This window comes from Amphiprion ocellaris, chromosome 23, assembly GCF_022539595.1.
Source record: "Amphiprion ocellaris isolate individual 3 ecotype Okinawa chromosome 23, ASM2253959v1, whole genome shotgun sequence".
NCBI classification, from domain to species: domain Eukaryota; kingdom Metazoa; phylum Chordata; class Actinopteri; family Pomacentridae; genus Amphiprion; species Amphiprion ocellaris.
In genome coordinates, this window is record NC_072788.1 from 681,865 (window position 1) to 700,445 (window position 18,581).

Here is an 18,581-nt window from a genome sequence, read left to right on the forward strand (position 1 = left end):
ACCTTTAATGGAAGCACATTTCAGAATAATCCACCATTCCTCACCCTGACTGCAGACTGTCTGCTGATACTGCATGTCTTCATCTAATCCAACGTTTCCGTCCAGTCAGGAGCTGCCCTCCATCGACCACTGGCAGTGCGCTACACCTCTGGACCGCTCACTGAGGCACATCCGGACGCTCCACCTGCAGCAGATCACGGCGGCGGCTCTGGCTCTGAAACACGGAACAGAAACCGAGCTGTCCACGGTTCTGGAGCAGGCTGAGGACTGGGCCAACCGGCTGAGGACCATGTCTGAGGAGGTGAGGAAACCCACTGTGAGAGGGTGGAAGGAGTAAATAAGACCACTGCTAGAAAAACCTCATCTGCAGCTGTTTGAACCTTCCTGTTGTCCTCATTTATGAGCACCAAAAAATATTGTTTCCTTGTCTGAAAAAATGCAAAACCTTCAGGAAGAAAATTCCAATAATTCCTTAAAAGTTTCCCTTAAAAGTTTTATTTTAAAAAAATCCCCCAAATTTGGCAAGAAAATTCTTGTAAATATTTTTAAAAATGAGTAAAAATCTTCCAAAAAAATCCTAAAAATATCTAAAGTGATTCCATATATATCAGTAAAACTTCTAATATTTTCTTTAAGAACATCCATCCATCCATCCATTATCTATACACCGCTTATTCCTCACTAGGGTCGCGGGGGGGGCTGGAGCCTATCCCAGCTGACTCGGGCGAAGGCAGGGGACACCCTGGACAGGTCGCCAGTCTGTCGCAGGGCTACATATATAGACAAACAATCACTCACACATTCACACCTACGGGCAATTTAGAGTAATCAATTAACCTCAGCATATTTTTGGACTGTGGGAGGAAGCCGGAGTACCCGGAGAAAACCCACGCATGCACAGGGAGAACATGCAAACTCCATGCAGAAAGATCCCGGGAAAGCCGGGACGCGAACCAGGGATCTTCTCGCTGCAAGGCGAAAGTGCTAACCACTACGCCACTGTGCTCTTTAAGAACATTTACATAAAAATCAATCAAAATCCAGCAAAATTGGCTGGATTTTGGTTGATTTTTATTTGAATGTTCTTAAGAAACATTTTTAACATTTCTTTTTTTCCACCAAAAAATGTTCAAAGATTTCCCAAAAATGTTGAAAATGTGGACATCAGAAGTTTCACTGTGAAAATATATTTTTTTTCCACATTTTCAAACTTTAAAACAGGTCAATTTTGACCTGCAGGACGACACGAGGGTTAAAGGAGCTTTTATTACAGTTGGTTTAGTCTAGATGTCTGTCCCTTAATTGTAAAACCAGCTTGTAATGTTGTTGACATCCTCAGACGTGTGAACTGACCAAACAGTACTTACAGGAGCTCAACTGGGATTTGAATCTATGACCTCCCACTCTCTAAACTAGAATCATACCCCTAGACCAACGAGCCACATAGGCTACTTTAAAGTAGAAAGGTTTAGATCAGACATCATTTAACCTCAATAAAACCAGCATCTGCAAAAAAAATCACCATGATCTTTATCATTTAAGTGGCGTGCTGGTCTTGGGGTATGATTCTCGCTTTAGGTGCGAGTGGTACCAGGTTCAAATCCTGGATGAGCCCATAAAGGGTTGAACTCTGCTGTTCCTTTGCTTGTGAAATGAGTTCCAGTTGCACAGAGTTCCTAAATGAGGTTTAAACTGTCAGTTATTGTGTATTTTATTGCTAAAGTTAGCGATAAAATACACAATAACTGATAGTTTAAACCTCATTTAAAGTTCTTGCTGAAGACCAGACAACCTACTCTACCATTCTGGTATAAGGAATTATTGAACCTTTTATCACTACAAAGTATTATTACCTTACAGTAACTGTTGCACCACAGAGAGGAATATCTGTGAAGTTTCCAAACTCGGTGTTACTGGAACTCATTTCACAAGCAAAGGAAGAACAGAGTTTAACCCTTTATGGGTTCATCAGGGATGTGAACCTGGAACCTTTCGCACCCAAAGCGAGAATCATACCCCTAGACCAACGAGCCCCATGCCTAACCTGACTACAAATCCTGGACGAGCCGCTTTAAGTGTTTGATTTGGTAATTGGTTAGTTTACAGATACACATCTTGACAATACCAACTGTGAAAAAAGCTCCTTAATTCTAACTGACCAGTTCAAACATATTTACAGATATCTAATAGGGACAATGCAGAACCCAAACATTTTGACCTTGGACCCCAATTTTGACTACTTGGATATAAACTACTGTTATATGAAACTGTTTTTACAGTCAAATTAGTCTACATGTCTATCTCTAAATTGTGAATCCCGCTTGTTATGTTGTCGTCAGGTGCATAAAGTAACCAAACTTTGAAATGATCAGTATATACAGGGGCTCGTCCAGGACTTTACCCCACGACCTTTCACAACCTAAGCGAGAATCATACCCCTAGACCAACATTCTAAGCAAATGATGATTTTTTTTTTTGTGGATTCTATCCTTCCTGAGGTTAAACACAGTCTGATGTTGGGCTTCTCTACTACTTGGCGTCTTGTGTGGCTCATTGGTCTAGTGGCATGTGAAAGGTCCTGGGATCAAATCCCAGATAAGCCCCTTTAAGTACTGTTTGTTTATATATTTGGTTAGTTCACATGTCTGAGGACAACATGGCAAACTGGTTTTACAATTAAGAGTTAAACATGTGGACTAATCCAAGTGTAAAAACAGTTTCAGACATCTGTAATCCAAGAAGTTGTAATTCTGGTTCAAGATCAAAATATTTCAATTCAAAATATCTACATTGGAATAAAAATAAAGACAGTTTAATTATAAATTGAATGACTAAATACATATATAACCAAGCAAATTGGACCCCAAAGCTAAAAAAAAAAAAAAACAACAACAACAAAAAAGCCCTTTTTTTACACTCTAATGCTTGAGGAGAAAACTCAACTGTCACTAGTAGGAGCTCTATAAGCTGCAGCAGGTTGGTAAAATGTTCACTGCTGCATCACCACCACCAGGTGTCCTCACACTTTCATTCTGTCACCTGTTGGCCACGCCCACCTCACCTGTTTCTAATTTACCAACCAGCAGCTGGATACAAACCTGCTGTCTGCACCCACCGCTCTGCCAGGTTGTTTTCTGTGTTTTTCTGCTGAATTTAACCGTTTTTAACCATCTCTGGACCAAAATCTACCACCTGAAGCTTCACTTAGTTTGTTTCACTTTACAACAATCCCAAGAATCAGTAAAAACACGGTAGGAAATGATCTTGGTACCAAAACAAAATGCAGGAAAATAATGAAAAATAACCATCTCATAATTTAAATACATTTTCTAGCCTTAATTCTGCACAGTATCCTTTATCATTAGCTACAGTGTCTTCCGAAGCCTTAGATACTTAAAAAAAAATCAATAAGTTACATTTTTCTAGAGGTTCTCCATATTTTTTCAATCCACAAAAATATTAATGAGTACATTTAATTGAATGATTTCTATTCCTGTGGGTGATATTCTCTATTATTAATGAAGAGGAGAATCAGAATAATTCTTTGAACTGTGAACTTTGACAAGTTTGAGAGTGTTTTAATGAGAGAGAGAAGCTGTTCTATATGCCTGAATAGGTAAATATTTAGGGGGATTCTTTATTAGCTAATGCAGTTACTGAATCAGCTTTCTAAGCAGCTGTGTTCTCTATTTAATGATTAAAATAATTCATGTTAAAATCTAGTTTTAGCTGCAGGGCGCTCATGGTTGCCCTGATATACTTTCCTTTATTCAACTCCTCGTGTTTCTGAATCTCTCCTGTGGAAGTCGAGAGTTCGCTCTGTAAATACAGCAGACTTAATAAACAGGATTTATTAAGATAAATTACTATTAATGCTCCCTCTCTCTCTCTTTGTCCTCCTCCAGCCCCAGAACAGCCTCCCGGACATCGTGATCTGGATGATGCAGGGCGACCGGCGGATGGCGTATCACCGTATCCCGGCTCACAGCGTCATCTTCTCCCAGCAGCACTGTGGAAAACACTGTGGACAGCTGCAGACCGTCTTCCTCAAGGTACAAACATTCCACAGAAAACCAACCAAATCTGACAACAACTCCAAACAGAACCTCCTCAGAATCAGCTGATCTTCTAAATGAGGTACTGACTGACTTTTAGTCTTTACCGGTACGACGTTTGGTCAAAAACATGTTGAAAAAGTGTTTATAAAGTCTATACTGACAGCAAAATGTAAGTAAATTAGTAAAATTAATGCTATAAACAAGTAACGATATGCAGCAAAACAACAATTTACCGATAGAAAGTGAAAAAGAAGCCAATATTAATATCAATTATTAATATTAAGATGAGAAAAGATTATTGCAATGCACTGGAAGGCACACAGTAGATCACAGTTTATCTACAAAAAGGCACAAAGCTTTTAGCCAAAAGTATCTGAAACTGAATAATATAGGCTTTTCCTTCATGATCAAAACAAAAGTCAGACAAAAGTCAGACAAAAAATCGACAAAAATGAGACAAAATATTACAAAAATGAGACACAAAATTACAAAAATAAGACAAAAAACACAAGCGAGACAAAAAGGAAACACAAAACGACAAAAACATGAGACGAACGACAAAAGTCAAACAAAAAGATAAAACAAAAACAAGACAAAATATTGCAAAAATGAGACACAAAAGAACAATCTAGTATTTTACTTTCTGATCCAAACAACTTGTCATGGTCTAGAAATGATTTTAAATTTATAGTTTTACTAATTTACAATCTGCAGTTAATGTCTTCTCTGTAATTTTTACACTTTGAGGGCCGGATTGGACCCTCTGGAGGACCGCTTTTGGCCCGCGGGCCTCATGTTGGACACCCCTGGTAGTGACTGACTGATGGACTCGTGTGTTTTATTGTGTAGTATCCACAGGGCAGCGGAGGAGAAGCCAAACTTCCCGGTCAGCTGAGGGTCAAAGTGTGGTTGGGACTGGCTGCTGACGTCAAACACTTCAACCAGTACGCCGAAGGAAAACTGTCAGTGTTTGCTGAGACGGTAAGAAACACAAATGTTTTATCTAACAAATAAAACAAATTCTAATTCTGGAGAAAGGTCCAAACAACACATCAGTTATTAGATGCTAGATACACTGTCCAGAAAAAAAAAGTCTCCACTTGGGTTTAATTGGGCAAAAAATAGGTAATAGGTGTCCATAATGACAAAAAAAAAAATCCAAACTGGCTAAGAAGTAGTCCAAAATGACTAAAAGTGGTTCAAAATGACTTAAAATCAGTCCAAATGGTCTAAAATTTGTCCAGAATGACTCAAACTTGTCCACAATGACAAAAAATGTCTAAAATAACCAAAAAAAGTGCAATATGACTAAAAATTGGTCCAGAATGACTAAAATTTTGTCCGAAATGACTCGAATTTGTCCAAAATGACTAAAACTTTACTCAGAAATGACTTGAAACCTGTCCAAAATTACTTTAAAAATTGGTCGAAATGACTCAGTTAATGGTAAAGAAATGGTTCCATCAGTCTAGAATGAAGGTTCTAGACTGGTCCCCCCAAAGTCCTGACTTAAACCCATCAAGAACCTGAAGAACCAAGTCAGATAGACGACAAATGTACATTTGTGGTCTCTCAGACTCAGACTTGAGTCAGTTAAATTGGTAGTTTAATGATACCGCCACCTCCATGCCTGACGATAGAAATAGAGTCCAGAGGAGTCGAAGACCTGTAGAGGAAACGTCTTCATATCTTAACAGTAAATGGATTTCAGTGCCATCCCATAATCCTTCTCTGTCTGCAGTATGAGAACCAGACCCGACTCGCCCTGGTGGGCAGCTGGGGAACTACAGGTTTAACGTACCCCAAGTTCAGCGACGTCACCGGTCGAGTGAAGCTGCCCAAGGAGAGCTTCAAACCTTCACCTGGATGGACCTGGGCAGGAGACTGGTTCATCAGCCCTGAGAAGACGTGAGTTCATGTTCCTTTCTAGTCCATCATTAATTATTCAGTACCTTTGATCAGGCTTCTGTGAGAATACACTGATAGAAATTAGAGTTTTAGAGGCATGTTGGCCCATTCTAGGTCCAGTTTTATCGAGTAAATAACTGTCTACACCAGATATTGGTTAAAGACTTTAATGTTGCTCTGATGGACATGTTATTGGTTTTACAGCTGAAGATAAAAACATTTGAGAAGATGTTTCTAGTATTATTATTTTATTTGGATGTACTATATTGATCCTGCGACAGCATTTTCTTCTATTTCTTTTATTAATATTAGACATGCTTTTCTTTGGGATTCCTTCCTAATATTTACGTTTTTGTTGTTGTTATTGAAAGTTATTTCATTTATTCATCTTGATTTTTAAAAATATTTGTATTTTCACTTTTATTCTACTTCTGTTTGACTCAATTTGACTCACATTTTTTACTATTTCATGTTTAATATTTTTGTTTTCCTTTTGTGATTTTTAAATTAAATCAACTTTTTTATATCATTTTTTTTCTTCCTGCTTCAATGCACATAATTGAATTTGTGTGTTTTCTTAATATTTTTCCTTTTCTTTGATTTTTTTTTGTTCTTAGGTAAATTTTATGTAATTTTGGCTTTTTTAAAATAAGTTTTCTTTTGTTTCAGTCTGATTCAAAGCCCATTTTCTCTTTTTCATTTTTTAGTTTTATCATTATTTTCTGTTTTTACAATTACTTTTTATTTTGTTTTTACATTTCAATATATTTTGTCATTTTTCTTCAATGATTTGTTTGTTCCTTCTTTTTTTAAAATCTCATATAAGTCATTTTTATTTTTTGAAATAATTTCTTCTAGCTAGAAATTTTTTTTTCTTTTTCCAAGTTTTCTTCTACTTCTGTCTGATTCAAGGCAGATTTTTGACTTTTTTGATTTCTTCTTCTTTTTTTAATGTAAAAACCAACTAGTAAGAAAAACATGATTCTAGTGTTTGTGGTCATTTAAATATTGGTTTAAATATTAAATATTGCATCATTATTAACATTATTAACATTTGCTTCCAGACGTTTTCCAGTGAATTATAAATGTGCTCACTGGCTGATTAAATGATGAATTAATGTAGATTATAGATCATAGATTGTGTGTTGGTGTGTTGACCCTCAGGCTGCTGTTTGATGTGGACGCCGGTCACATGACCTTCACTGAGGAGGTGTTTGAGAACCAGATGAGGTTACCTGGAGGGCAGTGGATCGGCATGCCTGAAGGCTACACAGACGTGGTACAGATGTGTGTTTTTAAACCGTTACACCTTCCTTCATGTCAGTAGATGTTAAAACCTGGTGTTGTGTTCAGAACGGGGAGAAGGCGGTTCCAAAGGACGAGGTGGAGTGTCCTCCAGGCTGGACATGGGAGGAGGTGGAGTGGAGCGAAGACCTCAACAGAGCCGTGGACGATCAAGGTGCTGATAGAAACCTGATCTCCAGCAGCAGGTAGCTGAATTAAACTCACCTGAGCTGCTGTGTGTTCAGGGTGGGAGTACGGCATCACCATCCCTCCAGACCGCCGGCCCAAGGCCTGGGTGCCGGCGGAGAAGATGTACCACACCAACCGCCGGAGACGCTGGATCCGGATGAGGAGACGGGACCAGCAGAAGATGGAGGCTCTGAGGAAGGTAGCGGCAGACAGAGATTAGACCATTTAGAAATAAATATAATGCAGTTTGTCTCCCCCTGCTGGCAGAGAGTGGAACTACACATCATTCATCTTTTTACCATTTTTCCTCTGAACTTTCTTTTATCTGAAGCATCAGAAGCTTTTCTTCAATTATAAGTTTGTCTCCAATCTCTTTGTAATCTGGGTCCCAAACACATAAGTTCTGTGGATTTTTTGGAAATTTTAGGCAATTTTGAGTCATTTTGAACCATTTTGGAGTCTATTTGAAGAAGTTTAAAGTCATTTTAGACCAGCTTTAAATTGTTCTGGATGACTTTTGAGTCAGTTTGGATGATTTTTAACGAATCTTTGTCAATTTTTGAACTATTTTGGACTATTTTGAACATTTTTGAACTAATCCTGGTCAATTCTGGAGTCATTTTTTCAGTTTTACATCCACTCCAGGTGTCACAGTCTAAATCTTGTTATTGTGACTATTTTTTTCATTATTTTTAAACTAAACTTTGACAGTTTTGAGTCATTTTGAACAATTTCAACATCTTTAGCACAATTTGGACAAATTTTAACCATTTTTGGACAATTTTGAGTCATTTGGTCAATTTTAGAGTCTTTTTGAACAAGTTTAAAGTCATTTTAGACAAGCTTTAAATTGTTGTGGACAATTTTGAGTAATTCTGGTGATTTTTAAATAATTTTGAGAATTTAAGATATTTTTAGACCTAAGAATTTTTGTGTATTAAAATTCTATCCAGTTTCCATAAGTAAATAGTTGTTTATTTCACATGCTGTGCATTAGTACTTGTCTTGGCATTAATTTTACTAATTTATTGACATAATTTTGGCTCTCTACGGTATCCAGATGCTTTGTCAGCATGTTTTTGAGCTGAAATCATACCACTAAAGTGTCAATTTTCAACCTGACCTCCTCAGAATCAGCTGATTCTTCATCTACAGGAACTTTATTTAATGATCAGAGTTCTACCTTCATACTGTGAATATTTCCAGAGTTCCAGGTCCTTGACATCCATAGAGGAGGGTCCAGATTTATCACTTTTTAATGGACTTTTTCCATCATTTCTGATCCTCAGAACTTCATCAGTCCAGCAAACAAATAGAATTTAATTTAAGTTCTGAGCAGCTCCACCTGAGCAGCTAAAGTTCCTACAAACAGCCACTAGATGGAGGTCAAGTTCCACAATTGAGCATCAGAGGAAACGACTCCAGCTGTGGCCTTTGAGTGTCTCTTTAACATTCTGACTTCACCTCTTTCTTTAGAGATGTTAAAACCTGAGTAAAGTTTACATTTACGTCCCTCTGAATGTCTGTTCTGTGATTATAACAATCTGTTTTGTCATCCTGATACGATTTAACCGTGTGTTGGCAGCAGCGTCCAGACGAGGCGGAGAGGGAAGGCTGGGAGTACGCCTCGCTGTTTGGATGGAAGTTCCACCTGAAACCCAGGAAGACGGACAGCTTCAGGAGGAGACGGTGGAGGTGTCGCATGGAGCCACTGGAGAAGACGGGACCGGCAGCCATCTTTGCTCTGGAGTGTTCTCTGGTGAGGAACTAAATGTGATTATCACCTTCAACAGGACATGGTGGGAAAATAAAATGTACAACAACTGCCTTTATGTGGCCAAAAATATATAGACGCCCCAATATTACACAAATACAGACAAATTAGAGGAAAAGATGAACCCTTGACTCCTTCAGTGGAGGGAATCAGAGACTCTGGGATACTGTGGGGGTCCATGTGGTGTTTTTTAATGAGAAAACATTTCTAGCTGATGGATCCTGGTATCCAGGATGATACCTTCATCCATTGGGAACAAAGTGTTGATAGTTTGATAAGAATGAAGACGAGCTTGAAATTCGTCTCATTTCAGACAGAACTATCTATAGTCTATCTATCTTTCTGTCTATCTATCTATCTGTCTGTCTGTCTGTCTGTCTGTCTGTCTGTCTCTGTCTGTCTGTCTGTCTATCTATCTATCTATCGCCTCAACAGTTGGTGAAATGTCAACCAAAGACTGTATTTTAATAGAAATATGGATCGATCCATTTATATTCATCACTTAAAGGAACTTTTTGGGGCCACAATATCAACCTTGATTAAAACAATTTTGCACATTTTCCATTTTCAGTGGCCAATAATCATTCATAATTGTTAATCTGGACAATTTAAAGTCATTTTTGAGTCAATTTGGACACATTTGAAGCAATTTTGAACAATTTTAAGTCAGTGTAAGACACATTTTGGACATTTTTGAATAATTTCTACAGAACGTTAATTCATTTTGGACATATTTCAAGTCATTAATGACAATTAGGAGACATTTTAGGACGTGGAACTGGAACCTTGTCTTGTCAAACTTTAACCCATCTGATTCTACTGATGTTAGAGCCTCAACAGTTGGTGAAATGTGGACCAAAGACTGGATTTTAGTAGAAATATGGATCCATCCATTTATAAACACTTACAGGAACTTTATGGGGCAACTTTGTTTGAAAAATTTGAAAATGACTTTCCCGGGTAAGTGATTGTAAAAATTTGACATTTTTCCTGAATTCTGCCTGAATTCTGACCCTTGACACTTGATCAATCCCAATCACAGTATGGTTCGATCGGATCTTCAGTAGATTCCCTTCAATGCATTAAACCGAAACCACTTTGAAAGCACGTAATGAAGAATCAAGTGCATGAACAAGCTCTAAACAGCCAATCAGATCACTTTATAATGGAGCTCTTCACCCTTCATTGCTCTCCAGAGGTTCTGTAGTTCATGTTTACCTCAGCATCTCCAGTCGTGGTTGCAGATCTCCACCAGTGGTTGGTGTTACCAGACGGCCTTCACGCTCTAGAAACACCCTTCTTTAATATGTCGCCAGTCTGTATGTGTTTATTCAACATGTCACTTATGGGCAGAACGCTGGTACCGAAGCAGCCTCCACTCCTCTGGCAAGCCTTCCCTCCAGATCTGGACGTCTGCTGCAGGGATTTGTTCCCACTTAGCCACAAGTACAGTTGGAGTTGGGCAATAATAAACTGATTGGGGTTGAGGTCGGGGCTCTGAGCAGGAACATCAGCTTCATCCACTCCAAACTGGGAGATGCATTCATTACCAGAAGTGGCTTTGTGTGTGCGCTGGCATTGTTGTTTTGAGACAGGAAAAGGTTGAAATTTGTCAGCTGGTGCCAGAACTGGAGACACAAATGCCATTATAGACTGTTGCATTAAGAGAAGTCTGACTGTGGATAGAAATCTACCAGCGTTCTCCTCCTTTCTGCTTTCTGTGTGCTACCATCGACAGCACCAGCCTCTGAGCAGAAACCTACATGGTGAATATGGCAGCACTGTTTTTGTCCTTTGGCAGAGTGACAGTGAGGTGCAGTCAGACCATTCTCCAGCTCCGTTATAGAGCTTTTGAGATGGATCCAGATATATGAACTGAAGGATTTTGTTCCTAGCAGAGCTGAATGATTGAATGGATCCATCAGAGGCATATTTTTAATTATTGGTCCTTAAAAATGAAAGAAAGTAGTAAGTTTTCAAACAAGGGTGTCCCCAAAAAGTTCCTGTAAGTGCATATGTATATATATATATATATATATATATATATATATATATATATATATATATATATATATATATATATATATATATATATATATATATATATATATATATATGGATCCATATTTCCTACGAAAAATCTGATCTTTAGTCAGCATTTCACCAACTATTGAGGCTCTAACTTTAGTGGAATCTGATGTGTCAGTCTAACAAGGCAAAATTCCAGTTCCAAGTCCTAATATATCTCGTGTCCAAAATGCCTCAACATTCTGCAAAATGATTTACAAATGTTCAAAAGTAATCCAAATATGATTCAAAATGGTCCAAAATTTATTCAAAAATGTTCCAAAATTATTTAAAATTGTTCAAAATTGCATCAAATCTGCCCAAAATTATTAAAAAATTACTCAAAATTGTCCAAATTTGAATAATTATTTGCCACTGAAAATGGAAAAAGTGCAAAATTTTGAATCATGGTTGGTATTATGGCCAAAAATGTTTAAAAGATGGTGGTCTAGTGTCTCCATAAAGTTCCTGTAAGTGTCTATAAATGGATGGATCCATATTTCTGCTAAAATCCAGGTCCACATTTCTCCAACTGTTGAGGCTCTAACATCAGTAGAATCTGATGTGTGGAAAGTCTGACCAGACAAGGTTCCAGTTCCAGGTCCCAGAATGTCTCATAATTGTCATTAATGACTTGAAATATGTCCAAGATGCCTTAAAATTGTTCAAAATTGCTTCAAATGTGGCAAAAATGACTAAAAAAATGTCTCTAAAATTAGTCTAAATTATCCAGATTAACAATAATTAATAATTCTTGGCCACTGAAAATGGAAAAAGTGCAAAATTGTTTTAATCCAGTTTGGTATCGTGGCCCCATAAACTTCCCTTAAGTGTCTATAAATGGATGGATCCATATTTCTACTAAAATCCAGTCTTTGGTCCACATTTCTCCAACTGTTGAGGCTCTAACATCAGTAGAACCTGATGTGTTAAAGTTTGACCAGACAAGGTTCCAATTTTTAGACATTTAGAGTAAATGTTGATGTGGACTCATTGGTAGGAAACAGAAATAAATAATAAATAAATAAAAGTTATTTGGGTATTTTTAAGATGGTAATATTTTCCTTTTTTATATGAATGTGATCTTGGTCTTTGTTTTCCTACAGAGCAGCATCGAAGACAAACACGACGACAAGTCGGTCACCACCACGTTTGGAGTCAACAGACCGACCATTTCCTGTTTCTTTGACCGTAAGACAGAAAGCATGATTTATTTTCTGCTTTTTATCTTTTCATCTTCTGTTTCTGTCAGTTTCAAGTCTTCTTCACTTGGAAACAAAACTATTGATCACTTAAAAATCCAAAACCTGACACAAAAAAACAGTTTTGAACGTGTGTCAGAGTCAGATAGGAGGCATTTTTCATCTTAAAGTGGAATTAAATGATAACAGACAGGAGTGTGTGTTGTATTAAAGAGTCTTTACAGTTGAGTTGTTGTTTCCTGTCTGCAGGTGGAACTCGTTATCACCTGCGCTGCTACCTGTACCAAGCCAGAGACCTGCTGGCCATGGACAAAGACAGCTTCTCAGGTGGTCTACTCTGAAATACTTCGCATCCTTCATCTATTTACTGTCCTGCATTTATCTGTCAGTATTGTTACAGATAATTTGCGCCATCTGGTAGACAGAAGTTGAACTTCAGCTTAAGATTTAACTATAAGATGGATAAGTGGAGGATTTTATTTATTAACAAGAAAAAAATAAAAATTTAAAAATGTGGAAAAAAAGTTTATTGATCTGTAATTTAATCAAACCTGGAAACTCTGTAAAATAACAAAAAAAAACCCAAAACAAAAAACCCAGTGAAAATCTAGTAGCAAAGACAACGCTGTAGCATTTAAAAACAATTAAAAAAACAAAAATAAAATAGTAGTAAGAAGTAAAATAGTAGCAAATATCTGTAAAAAAAAAAGAAAAACGAATAAAACATATGTATATAAAAAATTAAAAGTACACCTTTACAGTCACACATAAAAAAAATTACCCTTCATAAAAAAAAAAATCAAATTGATGTGCACATAATCTAGAGTTTTGACCTGTTTTTTGTTTTGTTTGTTTTTTATGATTAACCAATAAAAATATACATTTTTAAAAAGGTTGTTTATCTGTAATTTAATCAAATCTGGAAATTCTGTAAACAAACAAACAAAAAACACACCAAGAAAATACCAATAAATTGTTAGAGAAATTGTAGTTACAATTTTTTTTCATTTATTTTCAAATAATAATGATAAATATTAATAAATATCCTTCATTAAACATTTAAAATCCAAAAGCTACACGCGATACCATTTAAAATTAAAGCTAGAAACTGTATTTTAATTCTGTAAAATTACTGTATTTTATGAGACGGTTATTTTCTCTTATTTATGTTAGTTTTTTTGGCTCCATTGCTGCCAGAATATTTCTATTTTTTCCAGCGTGATGAGAAACAACCACCACAGCTTTTTTAAACAGAATGATGGTTAAACAGGCAGAAGTGATGGATGTGAGGTTATTTCCAGACAAAGAAGGAAAGAAAGAATCGTCTGACCACAGACTGAAACCTTAAATCTCTATCAGGGAACTGACGGATGGGTGGAGGTGATGGATGAGCTTCAGTCAGTGTTAATCTGCTTCTACGTCAAACTCCAACGTCTTCCTCTTTTATCCTCCGCCTTTTTGTCTCTCATCTTTATTTTAGCCTCTTTTCTTGTTTTTCTCTCTTTTACACCTTTTGTTTCTGTTTCTTCTTTCTTTTCTACACATCTAAAGCAGCGTCTGTATCACTTATCCATGTCAAAAACATTGAATTTGAACAATATTTCATTGCAATTTTTTTAGAATTTCTTAATATATTTTAAAGATTTTCACCATTTCAATTAATTGCAGTGGACTAGTAAAATCTTGGGGAAAAGACATTAATTTACATGATAATTGGATAAAAAATGCAATTTTAAAATTTTTTTTGGTAATTGGACAAAAAAAATTATATTTTTTTGCAACATTTGACAGTAAAATGACACTAATTTAGTGTTTTTAAATCAGGAAAAAAGGCATTATTTAACAGATAATTGCTGTTATTTGAGAGAAAAATTCTGTTTATTAAATATTTAAGAATGATAGATATATTTATTTTGATAATATCCACTAAAAACACAGAAAAAATATTAATTGACATGTTGACTCTGAAAAATCAGGGCCAAAAGTGTAATCAATGTGCATATCTAATATATGTTCTTTTGCAACATCTGACCATAAAATTACACTATTTTTTAGTGTATTTAGATATGTAAAAATTCATTATTTTACTAATATTTACTCTTATTTGAATGGAACAATGTGTATATTTATCTGTAACATTACAGATTTTCCATGTTTTGTTTAAAAAAAATACAGACAATCTCTATAAATTTTTTTTAAAAAATCTAAAAAACTGTTTTAATTTTATCAATTTATTGTTTTACAGTCTTTGACCATAAAATTACAGCATTTTGTTGGACTTAAATCAATTAAAATAGCATTTTTTTTTAAACAAATGTTTGCTGTTGAATTTGAATGGAAAAAAATGTATATTTATTAGTAAAATTACAGATTTTCCATGCGTTTTCAATTTTTTTTTTTTACAGATTATCTCTATTAAAATTACAGTAATAAGATTAAAATAATAATAATAATAATAATAATAATAATAATAATAATAATAAAAACCCAGACCAAACTGTCAGCATTGTCCACATCAAAAATCTGTATCTGTTTTTGAGTTAGTTTCTTTGATTCTGATCTTCTCTGTGTCTATTTTAATTCTCTATCAGTTGGTAAGTCTTTCTCTCTCTGATTCTGTTTTTTATTTTTATTTTTAATGATGATGTAAATTTCCATCCAGAGCTGCTCTCCTCTTGTCCCTCTGCCTTACATAACCCCCCTGGGCTGTTTGTGTGTGTTTATATGAGCTAATGTGTGTGTGTGTGTGTGTGTGTGTGTGTGTGTGTGTGTGTGTGTGTGTGTGTGTGTGTGTGTGTCCTCCAGGGTTAATTGAGGGCTGGTGGGAAAAAGCATCTTAACTTGTGTTTACTCTGATCCTAACGGCTCCACAGAGACTCTTTACCCGGCCTGGAATAACAAACTCTACATAGTGTGTGTGTGTGTGTGTGTGTGTGTGTGTGTGTGTGTGTGTGTGTGTGTGTGTGTGTGTGTGTGCGTGTGCGCGTGCGCGACCTGGAATAACAAACTTCTCTTCTGAGCGGCGTTCCCAGCGCTCCGTCTCGGCATTCCCAAGCTGCTGATGTCATCGCGCCGGATGCCAGGACAGTTTGGACCCGTGGAGTTACATATATATATATATATATATATATATATATATATATATATATATATATATATATATATATATATATATGTATATATATATATATATATATATACATACATATATATATATATATATATATATATATATATAAGTTAAATATATATATACATATATATAATACATCTATATATTATATATGTAATATATACTATATATATATATAGTATACATTATATATATATATATATAATATATATATATATATTATATATATCAGTAGAACGTTTACGTTAGAACGTCGAGGCTCAGCTGATTAAACGAGACGCTGACGTGACTGAACTGTTATTTTATCCTTTCAGTAAAGTCCAAGGCTCAACATTAAAAACCAATTTAATAACCTGTTTGATTATTGGATCCTCCAACCGGAACCTCCTCAGAATCATCTGGTTCTTCATCTACAGGAACTTTATTTCCTGAAGTTCTACCTTCATACTGGGAATATTTACAGTTACAAATCCTTGAAGTCCGTAGAGGGGGCATTTTGGACATTTTTTAACTAATTTTTGACAGTTTTGAGCAATTTTTTTAAAAATATTTTGACCTTTAGCACAATTTTTGACCCCTTTTGGAAAATTTTGGTCGGGTGAACAAAACTAATCCACTAACCTTGGATGATTTCTGAGTCATTTTTACAATTGTTTTTTGACGTGTTCTTTTTGAAACAGATAAAAGTAATTTTGCACAAACTTTAACTTGTTCTGTCATTTCTTGAATTATTTTGGACAATTATTATCTAATCTTGGTCAATTTCTGAGTCACTTTGGCAATTTTGAGTCTTTTTTGAGAATGTTTAGTTTTTTAGACCAGCTTTAAATTGTTCTGGACAATTTTTGAGTCATTTTGGACAATTTTAAAATAATTTTGGTCAATGTTTTGGTTATCTAGCACAATTTTTAAAATCCAGGTCAAAGTCATTTAGGCAATTTTTGTTTCAGTTAGGAACTAATCTTGGTCTTTTCTTGAATTATTTTGGACAATATTCAACTATTCTTTGTCAATTTGTCATTCATTTTTGGCAATTTTTGAGTCTTTTTGAGCAAGTTTAAAAATTGTTCAGTCTAAAAGTCCAGAGCAGCAGTCAGTAATCAGTTTTTGAGTTATGTTGGACAGTTTTTAACTATTTTTGGTAAATTTTTGAGTTATTTTTTACAAATTTTTATTAATCTTGATCAAATTAGGAGTCATTTAGGCAATTTTGAAGTCTTTTTGAACAAATTTAAAGTAATTTTAGACAAACTAAATTATTCTGAATGATTTTTGAGTAATTTTGGACAATTGTTAAACTAATCTTCATCAGTTTCTGAGACATTGTAAATTTTAGAGTATTTGAACAAGTTTAAAGTAATTTTAGACCAGATTTAAAATGTTCTGGACAATTTTTTTTGTCATTTTGGACAATTGTTAGCTAATCTTGGTCATTTTTAGTTATTTTGGACAATTTTTACTTAATATTGGTCAGATTAGGAATCATTTTGGCAATTTTTGGAGTCTTTGTGAACAAGTTTAAAGTAATTTTCGACCAGCTTTAAATGCTATTAATGAATATTAACGAGCGTTTTCCCCTCCTCAGACCCGTACGCCATCGTGTCATTCCTCCACCAGTCCCAGAAGACGGTGACGGTCAGAAACAGTCTGAATCCCACCTGGGACCAGACGCTCATCTTCTACGAGGTGGAGCTCTTTGGAGACGCCGAGGACACGATGCTGAATCCTCCCAACGTGGTGGTGGAGCTCTACGACCAGGACTCATACGTGAGCCTTTAAATTACACCAGCAATATATACCTGCCTGAATATCTGCTCTTTATGGAGGCATCTTAATTAATCATCTAAACTTTAATGACAATAAGCTGTTCTGATCATAACCACCAAAATATTAAATCATTTTAGGGATTTTAAATGTCAGTTTGCTTGCATGACACCGCTGTTGTTTTTTATGAGAAAAAAAGCACAAAAAAATGATTATTTCCCAAATAAGAAGTGTTTTTTTTATGTATAATGTGTTGCCAATATTGATTGTGATGCATTATTTTTCAGATAAAACCATAATGATAGAGAAAAGATAGATCGTCCTTGTCAAAAACACAGAAAAAAATGATATATTATGTTTTTCCACTTTCAATTGATATTTTTAATCATCAATTCTAATCTTCCAAAAAATACCAAATTTTAATTCACATGAAGAATTTTCCCCTCTTCTTTCCCAGTTTGTTTACATGAAACTGAAAAAATTTTGTATGATAAAAGTTCATTAATATTTCAACTAACTAAAAAGTGGAAAATCTTCATAAATTTACACAAATATACATTTAAATTTGAATTTAAAGTCATTCTGGACAAGCTTCAAATCATTCTAGACAATTTCTGAGTTATTTTGGACAATTTTTAACTAATCTTGGTCAATTTCTGAGTTACTTTGGATGATTTTTAACTAATCTTGGTCAGATTAAGAATCATTTTGCCAGTTTTTGAAATCCTTCTAAACAAATTTAAAGTTCTTTTAGACAAGTTTCAAATAGTTTTGAATAATTTTGGAATCCTTATAATTGAAGTACCAGGTGGATTTTTATTCTGATGGGATGTCAATGATTAGCAGACATTGATTCTGATCCTTTCAGATTTTTATGCAGTGTTATATTTCTAATAAAAAATTTCAGTCAGGACTTTAAAGACAGAAAATGTCTGTCTTTAAAAGAACATCCACAAAAATGTTGTATCTTAATTTCTATAATATAAGTCTCCAAAATTGACCAAGATTAGTTCAAAATTGTCCAAAAGGTCTCAGACGAGGATTTGTTTAAAAATGTCTAAAATAACTAAGAAATCATTCAGAATGATTTCAATTTGTCTAAAATAACTTTAAACTTCAACGCTGTTTACATAATGCCATTGTTGCTGTTTTATGATGAAAAAACATTAAAAAAAAGATTATTTTCCATATTTTAATGCCAT

General features: G+C 35.1%; 1 protein-coding gene across 1 annotated transcript in view; it reads left to right on the forward strand.

The window, feature by feature from the left end:
• The window catches only part of dysf (dysferlin, limb girdle muscular dystrophy 2B (autosomal recessive)), a 135,488-nt gene that overhangs the window by 41,851 nt on the left and 75,056 nt on the right, over positions 1-18,581 (forward strand). Inside the window, exons 22-33 of the mRNA XM_055007930.1 lie at positions 106-301; positions 3,906-4,052; positions 4,908-5,039; positions 5,800-5,966; positions 7,131-7,245; positions 7,320-7,425; positions 7,496-7,638; positions 9,025-9,198; positions 12,387-12,471; positions 12,732-12,809; positions 17,201-17,386; positions 17,520-17,530. Of these exons, the coding sequence (XP_054863905.1) occupies positions 106-301; positions 3,906-4,052; positions 4,908-5,039; positions 5,800-5,966; positions 7,131-7,245; positions 7,320-7,425; positions 7,496-7,638; positions 9,025-9,198; positions 12,387-12,471; positions 12,732-12,809; positions 17,201-17,386; positions 17,520-17,530 (1,540 nt within the window). The remainder of the gene's footprint in view (positions 1-105; positions 302-3,905; positions 4,053-4,907; positions 5,040-5,799; positions 5,967-7,130; positions 7,246-7,319; positions 7,426-7,495; positions 7,639-9,024; positions 9,199-12,386; positions 12,472-12,731; positions 12,810-17,200; positions 17,387-17,519; positions 17,531-18,581) is intronic.